Source organism: Glycine max, chromosome 8 (assembly GCF_000004515.6).
Source record: "Glycine max cultivar Williams 82 chromosome 8, Glycine_max_v4.0, whole genome shotgun sequence".
Classification (NCBI taxonomy): domain Eukaryota; kingdom Viridiplantae; phylum Streptophyta; class Magnoliopsida; order Fabales; family Fabaceae; genus Glycine; species Glycine max.
Window position 1 is genome coordinate 13,244,874 of NC_038244.2, and position 10,465 is coordinate 13,255,338.

At 32.3% G+C, this 10,465-nt stretch overlaps 2 protein-coding genes across 2 annotated transcripts; one reads left to right on the top strand and one right to left on the bottom strand.

Annotated features, from left to right (window-relative positions):
* Positions 1 to 2,266: 2,266 nt before the first annotated feature.
* LOC102665807 (transcription factor bHLH52) lies at positions 2,267 to 4,092 on the bottom strand. Its single transcript, XM_006586331.1, has 2 exons — positions 3,382 to 4,092; positions 2,267 to 2,491 (listed from the first exon to the last, which is right to left on the bottom strand). Exons 1-2 carry the CDS (start codon positions 4,090 to 4,092, stop codon positions 2,267 to 2,269), a joined length of 936 nt encoding a protein of 311 aa, XP_006586394.1.
* A 2,444-nt stretch (positions 4,093 to 6,536) lies between these two features.
* LOC102665938 (transcription factor bHLH52) lies at positions 6,537 to 8,372 on the top strand. The gene is made up of 2 exons (XM_006586332.1): positions 6,537 to 7,232; positions 8,157 to 8,372. Exons 1-2 carry the CDS (start codon positions 6,537 to 6,539, stop codon positions 8,370 to 8,372), a joined length of 912 nt encoding a protein of 303 aa, XP_006586395.1.
* Positions 8,373 to 10,465: the final 2,093 nt, after the last annotated feature.

The window sequence follows — 10,465 nt, forward strand, 5'->3', positions numbered from 1 at the left end:
ATATTGCTAATCAATAGAGAACTGAAAAATATAATGAAATATAGAGCTACATTGTAGACTATAGAGATTAATACCTTTATAAATAAACTATTTAGTATGACTCAATATAAAGGTTTGGCCATTTTTGTCAAAGGCTTATGCAAAGAAATTGGAAAAAAGGCTCAGCCTGATTAATATGCTATTTTGATGAAAGGACTATATATGTTTATAAATTTTGATGCATGCATTAGCTTAGGCAAAGATGAAGTGCTCTAAATTTTATAAATGGGACTCATACAATTGAAATGCCTGATATGTTAATTTTGCTAGTATACTGCTATTATGCAATATGATGGGCATTATGATATTTAATTACTGAAATGTTATCCTGCTGATATACATATGATAATTAAGCATGAAGTGTTGTCATACAAATTAATATCAATTATTTACATTTAGAGGGTCCCACGAGCAACATGTCAAGTAGATGGACTAGCTAGTTACCAATACTATTGTACCGTCTAATTTGGGATGCCACATCTAGCCTCTATTAAGATTTGCTCTTTGACTGTGCAAAGTAAACATTATTTGGTGCACATTAAGGGTCCGTTCCATAGAGTGAAAATAAGAAACAAAGTGAATTAAGATATGAAAGTTTTTGAAGAAGACTTAATCATATATGAACCTGAAAGAGACCTAATCATATGACGATTAAAAATTCCAATTAACAGAAATACTTGATTTTTTGTTGACGCAAATTAAAGAAACTTCAAATTGAGCCTAATCCATGGCTCAGCGGGAGCATTATTTACAGAATAAAAAAAAAGAAGGAAATAATTAAAGCGGGGAAAAAGAATACAAACAATCATGAAAAGTTTATGAGGATTTATTCTGTGCTTTGCTTTCTTCTCAATTTCTCTTCAAGTAGGTCTTGATTGAACACTGTCATGATTCGTCAAAGTGATGTTAACAAATTCTTCTGGAACAAATTAAGCACCTTTTCATCCGTGTACCACTTGTCTTGAACAATGGGAAAAACAACCGGGGGTATAGATTCTTAGAAGGAGGAGGTGATTTATCTTCCTGCGACAGATAGCATGCAAATATATAAGATATGCGTTTGAGCATTAAGAACAAAACATTTAAAGATGAAAAATTCAAAGTATATATTGATTTGATAATTTCTTCTTTTTTTTTTTTGAAAAATTATTTGATTAATTCTAGCTACTCTTTTTTTAATTCCTCCTAATGTTGTCAAATAAGATGTAGAAATTAATTTTACAGATAAAGTAAAAGGAAATAATTAAAACAATGAATATTATAAAAGGAAAAAAAAAACTGAAAGCAGTTATGTAAACTCAGTTATATATTAATGTGTTATTCTTTTACCGAAAATCTCTCTTATGTTGACCATATCCTCGTCGATCTTAATTACTAACTGCTTCCTTAGATCTCTATCTCATTGTTTTGTTTCTTTATGTTTTATTTTTTTAATAAAGCTACATATGTGTATGAACAAAGAAAAAAAAAATACAAATATTGACATATCTCACAAGGTACGAGGTTTTAGTAAGTGTCGTAAATAAAATTTTAATAATTTTTCAACCAAATCTAATATTAGTTTGCACTTTCTGTGCCTAATTTAAAACCATCAACAATAACCTTAAGATAGCTTTGCTTAAAGTTGACTGCCTTTGTAATAATAATAATAATAATAATAATAATAATAATAATAATAATAATAATAATAATAATAATAATAAAGACCTCTAGCGTAATCTTTTTCTTTTTTATGTTCATTCTACCTATAGCTTAATTGTTTACCTACTTACACAATCAAAACTTGACTTTGCTTAGGTTAACTTATGTTTTAATAACGAATCAGTAAAATTGGGATGGCATGTCTACCTTAATTTGCTACAATTTGTTGTTTCACGGAGTGATGATAACATTATTTGGTTTATTGAAGGATCCTTAAGAAACTTAGCAATTTGATGATAAAAAAAAAAATCAAAACTAAAAACACTGGTTCTTCATATATGCAAAATGAATTTATAATTAATCTAATCTAAACTTGGAAAACAATGGTTCTCTCTTACATGCAAAATGAATCTAATCTAATTTAATCTAAGCATGGCTCTTTGTACATGCAAAATGCACTAGGGACTGAATCTAATCTTAGGCTCAGAAGAGGGCACTAATTGCAGAATAACAACAACATAGAAAATAAAATAAAATAAAGCAGCGAAAAAAATGCAAACAACAACGCATCATGAACATGTTCAGCTTATGAAGATTTAGTCTTGCTTTGCTTCTTCTCAATGTCTGTCCCAATCAGCTGTTTAAGATCCTCAAGGATGGTAGGTCTTGAGTGAACATCCTCGTGATTTGTCAAAGTAGTGACAATTCCGTTTGGAACAAAGCACCTTTCCTCCGTGTACAACTTCTCTTGAACAAGGGGAGAAACAACTAGAGCGTGTATATTTTCAGGAGGAGGTTCAGCTTTATCTTCCTGAGACAATTAACAAAATAATTTAAGGAGATACGAAATGAATTTGAATATTAAGAAAAAAAAAAGTAAGATGAAAAATTGAAAGCATTGATTTGATAATTTCTAGCTCATTTTAAGGGTGGTAAATCACGGATGGCCCTATTTTTCAATTCTTCCAAATTTTGTCCAGTAAAATGAAGTAAAATGAAGAAATGCATTTTATAACTATTATAAAAGAAAGTAAAACATGGAATATTAATAATAATAATAAAGGAAAAACAAGTGGAGAATTTCATGTAAAGCAGTTACATAACAAACACGGTTTTTAAGCATATTTCTTGCTCTGGTGGAAGTCTCTTAATTATATAGATCCTGTCCTCCTCTTGTAACTGTTTTCCTTAACTTTCTTTAACCAAAGGAATGAAAAACAACATGGATACAACAGTGGGTCATAGTTTAGTAAATTGCATATAACTAACCAACTGGGGCAATTCAGCAATTTCAACTTGTATTTACAAAGAAGCAACATGGAGTCACGGAAGACATGCAATGGACTAAACCTTAATTACATTACAGCTTAGAAAACGTTTCTACGTGAACAATAATAGCATACTCTAACTAATTCTAATTAAGCAAGTGTTCACACTTACTAGATGACCAAATATGCAATGACCCAGCACATGCATTCGGATTGTTAAAGCAAATATTGAGGCATCGTCACATATGAACTAATTAAAAACATTAAAAAGAGACTCTATTAAGCATTTGTCACCAAAAAAATAAAATTAAAAGAATGAAAAGATTGACATTAAAAGCAATTAAAATTCAAGTGAAATAGAGAAGTTTCATAACTTAACATCATTTGCGACCCACATGGTTGAAAATATGGCAAGAAATTAACAGTTACATACCTCAAGTATGTTCATGAGTTCAAGCATCCCAACTTGGGCTTGAAGGAACTTAACATACTTTGCAGCTGCATGAAGCATCTCAGCTGTGTTCATCTTGGGTCCACCAGGAACCAACTTCCCAAGCTCTTGAGTCTTCTCAGTGATCTTTCTTCTCCTTTCTCTCGGCGGAGATATTGGTCTCTTGGTACCTCTCTTCTCACACTGAAGATCCACACAAGGGTCTCCATATTGTGTAACCTCGTAGAAGACTGGTTGTTGGAGTTCCTCTGCTTGGAAGGAGGAGCAATTTTCATAAGGCACAACAAATCCATCTATTAAATTGGATAGTAGGGTTGGTGTGGTAATCTCTTGCAGTGAAGAGTACACGTGTTCTTGATGTTGTTGTTTTTCCTCGTAGCAGCATTTTTTGCGTTTTGGGCATGGGAGAAGATTGTAATCTTCATGAGTCGGGAAAATGTCATCACGACTAGTGAGTGAAGTGAAGGGATCATAAGGATGGTTGATCCCTGGAGGATAGAGAAAACCGAAAGTTGGGTCAATGTAGTTCTCAAGAAGCGTGTTTGAAAGGAAGAAGCTTTCATCTAAGTAGGAAAAAAAGTGTTGGAGGTTTGGTGCTGCTACTTCTTCTTCTGGCATGGCTTCATGGAAAGTGTTTGTTTCTAAGTTGGAAATTTGAAGAGTGTCACAGTTGGAGTACGTGCTTAGTGCCATCATCACAAAACAACCTGCAAATATTAAAAAAAAATAACAATTTAGTGGATACTTAAACCAACATATATAGAATAGAAGAAATTGTGCATTAATTCGTAATTCTATATATATACAATGCACATGCATTCGAGCCTAGTGTAACGGTTAAAATTAAAGCTCAAGTGATGTAGAAACAGGAAGAAGAAGAAGATAACAACTAAGAAGAGACAAGACTTGAGATTTTAGTAATGTATATGGCACGCACAAGCACAAGAATCTTTGCTTTAGATATTTGTAGCAAGTAGTAGAGTATTTGTGTGCGAGACCTGAGAGATACGACGATGTTGTTGTAGATTTGAGTGTGAGAGATTAAGGAAAAGACTGTGTGAAGACTTCTATGCATGGAAGCTATGAAAAGAAAACTGACTCTATCCTCACTCGGCCCTCTTTGTGGGTTCAGATAATTTAGGGGAAGTTGCTGGCAGTTATGGAGAATGGATTATTAGCATTTTTTTTCTTTTCTTTTCTTTTCCTAGGTGATCGAGAGAGACAAGAAAATAACACAAAATTTTAGCCCTTGTTTTTATTTTAACTGCTATAATTTCAGGGCATGGTTGTGATATTTTGGACCTTTTATGTAAAATTGATTTTTATTTTTATCTATTTTTGTCAAAAGTACTGATATTTTAGCTCGTTTTTTTATGTAGTTTCTTTCTGCTTTAGGGATTTTATCCTCTACTTACTTTGGTATAATAACGCTAAATTTTAAGTCATGAACTATTTTTAAAATATAATTAACAAGTTTAAGTGAAAGTAGAGAATGTTAATTATGCAAATTAAATAACTTTTCATATAATATAAAGTGATAATTTGAATGAGTTTCACTAAACTTAGTTTTGTTAGGTAAGGTGTAGTCTAGTTATAATTCATAAATTGTTATAAATATCATGATACTGACTTCCATTCTTTGGGATAAAAAAAAAGTTATGTTTTGTTAATTATAAGACATGAATCGAATTAAATACAACATATGTGTTTGAGCATATAATTAAAAAACATATTTGAAATACAACCACTTTCAAAATACATCATCTTCTCTATATAGTGACATATTTGACATATTTTTATTTTAGAAGCACATATATGATGTATCTCAAGGGGTAGGGGTTCAGGTATTTGGTATTCCAGCTGGTGTAGGAATCCCATTGAAAATATCAGAAATCAGAATCAGCCTGACAAAGCCATGATATGATATACGCTATTATATATATCTGTTATTCTCCTTCTGCATAAATCGTGACAGGGATAGTCAAGTTTAGTTTTTAAGTTTAAAACTCAAGTTTTTTTAATTTTGAAATTCTTTAGTAAACGCTTGCGCATCTTTGTGATTGGTGAGAAAAATACCTTGTAGCACATCATTTTGGTAGTGGCATCTGATAAGATGGTTCGGCCAATAAAATTGTCAGATTCCAATTTTACTTTCAATCAATAAAATAATTTTAAATTGTTCTTAACATGTTCTCCTCAATACCACAATTTGTAATTTTGTATGGTAGAAATTAATATTCCTGTCATAAAATATATTTTCAATACAATTTTACCCAAAATTTGAAGACAACTTATGCCGAAAAGTATGAATATGCTTATGCGCAATTATGCTTAATAGTTTTTCAGTACGGTTATATTCATGGTATTTTTTTTTTTGGTCAAAGTAAATGCAACTGGCAATTTCAGATTTAAAATCTACAAAGCAGTGTGAAGCTACACAAAATCCCAGCTAAATTAATGTCACAACCATGCACTGAAATTGTATATATTGTATAGCAAAATGAAAAAAATAAAATGGGGACTGAAATGTTTTGTGCCATAATTTTTCTATAGGTACCAAAGAAAAATCATAAATGTAATGTGAATTTTATTTTAATTATAAAAAATAAATAATTCTCATAATTCATTCTCCGTAACTGCCTACAACTTCCCCTAAATTGTCTCCACTCACAAAGCAGCAAGAGGCAGAGTGAGGATAGAATCAGTTTTCATAGCTTCCATACATAAAAGTCTTCACACTGTCTTTTCCTTTTCTCTCACACTCAAATCTACAGCATCGTATTTCTCTCTCTCTCAGGTCTCTCTCTATTTCTCCCTCAAAGATGCTCTAGCTATATGCTAGAATTATCTAAAGCAAAGATTCTTGTGTCTTGTGGCATGCACAAGCATGACTTAAACTTCATGTCTTGTCTCTTATTATTTTCTTCTTCCTTCCTCTACATATGCATTAGACCATTACACTAGGCAAGCTTGCATGTGCATGTTTATATCTAGAATTATTAATTAATGCACCATTTCTTCTATTCTATGGTGGTTATAGAATCATCAATTAATGCACCATTTCTTCTATTTCTATGTTGGTTTAAGTTTCCACTAAATAGAACTTGTTTTTCCATGTTGCAGGTTGTTTTGTTACAATGGCACTAAGCACATACTTCAACTTTGAAACTCTTCAAATTCCCAACTTAGAAACAAACACTTTCCATGAAGCCATGCCAGAAGAAGTAGCAGCACCAAACCTCCAACAGCTTTTTCCCTATTCAGATGAAAGCTTCTTTCTTTCAGACGCGCTTTTTGAGAACTATATTGACCCAACTGGTGGTTTTCTCTATCCTCCAGACGTAAACCCTCCTTATGATGGGGACATTTTCCCAACTCATAAAGATTACAAACTTCTCCCATGTTCAAAACGCCAAAAGTGCTGCTATGAGGAACAACAACGACAACAAGAACACGTGTACTCTTCTTCATTGCAAGAGTTTACTACACCCACACTACCATCCAGTTTCTTAGATGGCTTTGTTATTCCTTATGATAATTGCTGCTCCTTGCAAGCAGAGGAACTGCAACAGAAACTCTTCTCCGAGACACAATATGGTGATACTTGTGTTGATCTTCCATGTGAGAAGAAAGGCAATGAGAGAACCATATCTCCACAGAGTGTAGCGGCGAGAGAAAGGAGAAGAAAGATCACTAAGAAGACTCAAGAGCTTGGGAAGTTGGTCCCTGGTGGACCAAAGATGAACACAGCTGAGATGCTTCATGCAGCTGGAAAGTATGTTATGTACCTTCAGGCCCAAGTTGGGATGCTTGAACTCATGAACACACTCGAGGTACGTGACTGTTGATTTCTTGCCATAATTTTTAATCATGTGTGTCACAAATTATGTTAGCTATGAAACTGCTTAATTTCACTTGAATTTTAACTATTTTAGTAACTTTAGTGAATTCACAGTGGAAATGTCACTCTTGTTTTTTCCTTTTAATGTTTTTAATTGGTTTTTATTATGTGTTGCTTCCTCAATATATATTTACTTTAACAATCCGAATGGTGAATGTATGTGCTAATTTGCTAATTGCTGAGTATTTTGTCATCTAGTACGTGTGAGGACCTCCTTAAATTAGAGCGTTATTATTGTACAATAGATATATAAGGATGATTGTCTTCTGTTTTGCTCGATCATTAATTGGTAAATACGAAAGTTGAAATTGCTTATTATTGCCAGATATTTGGTTAGTTATGTGTAGTTCACTAATGTATATGACCCACTTTTGTATCAATATCACTTTTCGTTCCTTTTACTAGAGAGACTTAATATATCAAAAAAATTAAAAAAAAAAAAAGAGAGAGTTTTAAGGAAACGGTTACAAGAGGAGGACATGGTCAACATGACAAATGATAACATAAGAGTGACGTTCAGAACAAGAAATATACAAATGAGTTTTTGTTATGTAACTGCTTTGTGTGTAATTTTCCAGTTTTTTTATATAATATTTCATGGTTTACTTTCTTTTGTTTTCGTTATAAAATTAATGTCTACATGTCTACACTTTATTGAACAACATTCCGAAGAATTAAAAAAAGAGTCATCCCATCCCATGATTTAACACCATTGAAATTAATGAAGTTAGTAACTTACTCCAAAATTATCTGGAAAGTATCAAGTCAATCTTTGAATTTTTCTTCTTAATTTATTTCTTATATTTTTAATTAAGCTAGCTCAAACTCATATCTTATATTTTTCTAATTGTAGCAGGAAGATAAAGCTGAACCTCCTCCTGAAAATCTACACGCTCTGGTTGCTTCTCCCTTTGTTCAAGAGAAGTTGTACACGGAGGAAAGGTGCTTTGTTCCAAAAGAAGTTGTCACTACTTTGACAAATCACAAGGATGTTCAATCGAGACCTACCATTCTTAAGGATCTTAAACAGCTGATTGGGACAGACATTGAGAAGAAAGCAAAGCAAGAATGAATTAATCTTTACAAACTGTTCATGATCTGTTTGCATTTTTCCATTGTTTCATTTCAATTCCTTTTTTTTCTTTCTTTCTATTTTATTGTTTTCTGGTAAATATTGCCCTCTTGTGAGCCAAGTTTAGATTAGATTAGATTCATTTCGTAGTTCATTTTCCATGTTGAATGTAGAGCCAAGTTTAGATTAGATTGGATTCATTTTGCATGTAAAGAAGAACCAAGTTTAGAGTAAATCAGATTCATTTTGCAGGTAATTAAGAACCACCAAGTATTTCAGTTTTTTGGATGTATTTTTTTTATCATCTAATGGTTAAGTCTCTTAAGGATCCTTCAATGTATACCAAATAATGTTACCTGCATTCTGCACAGTGAAACAACAAATCTTAACAAATGGTAGATATGTCTTCGCAAATTTATAGACTAGTGATTTTAAGTGAGTGTGATAAGACAAGAAAAAAAATTGTTACAAACAATGAGGTGTGTACAATTTTTGTTGTTAAGTATACTAAACTATATCTGCTTTTAATTTGACCTTAACACCTTAATTTGATATATACAAAGAGGATCTTGTATCTTCCAACAACATCTTCTCCATACACATAGTTAGGAATTGTGGCCCTCTCATCAAAACATGCTGATTAGTTTTTTTTTCTGAGGTAGTATCAAAGATCAAATATGTCCACCTCCACATCTTTTACTTTTCTGGTACAGATACAGTTGAAGAAGGTTTCAACTCAAGTCACTTTGTATAAATTCTCTCTATTTTACTTTATGTGTCACCTTGACTTTAGAACGAGTAGCATGCTGCAGGAAACCTGTTTGATCTTATATCCACTACCTTAATTAGTACGGCTTCTAGTAAACAATAAACAACACAGTTCCAGCATGTTTGGAAAATGTAAAACACAATGATACCATTGTACATTTCAATTGCGTAAATGTAAGATCTTCAAGAGATCACTAGTTTGTTCTTAATAAAATGCTGATTTGTTGATGATTGAAGGTTGAAACCGTGAATTTTCCTCAAATGCTTTTGCTGGTTACTACTTATACAAATTACGGCAAATCAATTGAACTTAAAACAAAAGTGATTGGTCACTAAAATTATTTATCTGCACAACAAATTGAAATAGACAACTTCAAGATATTAAGAAATGATTTCATTCCACAAACAGAGAAGTTAAAATTACAACAAGAAAACAAAAACATGGATTCCTACACATATAGCACCCACAGATAAAACAGAACCATATTAAACTAATTCATTCCTCTACAATTTGCAGGGGTTCGGCTGTTTATTCTTTTCAGTCTCACTTCTCAAGCCATTGGGGTTTCCCGGTCAAGAATACACGGCCCAAGAGCATTCCAAATAGCGCCACACAACACACGCGTATATTTGCCTTTACAAAAAAAACATTTCGATTAAAAGAATTGTCTTTTAATTACTGTCGACCCTGCGCATGGACTTAGTTGTTATTAATTGCTTCATTGCTAGAGTTTAATTAATTAATCTCTCCCTTTCAAAATGACATTCTTTTAAAAAGTTATGATATACTAATTAACAAATACTCAACTTATACAAATTTGACAAAAATATTCTCAGATTTTTTATCTACGATACACAGGATGCCCATGTAGTCAAACTTACATTCTAACACGATCTATGATCAAAATAGACTCATGTGAGACTCATCATGAAAATAAGTTTGTAAAAGTGATCCAAAAAGGTTAATCGGTCGAGAAACTGGCAGCAAAAGGGCATAATAAAGAACATTTGGATCCTTTATGCAAAGCCATTATTTAGGGCCAAATGCCTACACAGTACAACACAACTTTGATATTTTTTTCCCTAATGGAATGTTACGTACGAACCCGCATTTAAGAGTCTCAAAGAAATGATCCTCACACGTGAAGCTTTGATAAAAAAAAAAAAAAAAAAACATCTTTCAATCCATGCATATACATCTATATATTGTTTCTTTTTTTTTTATGTGAGGGATGGGATTTGATATTGTAGATAGGAGAATCTCATACATGAAAGAGTCATTATACGCCCAATATTTGTTTACTACTATAGCAAGTGCAGCACAA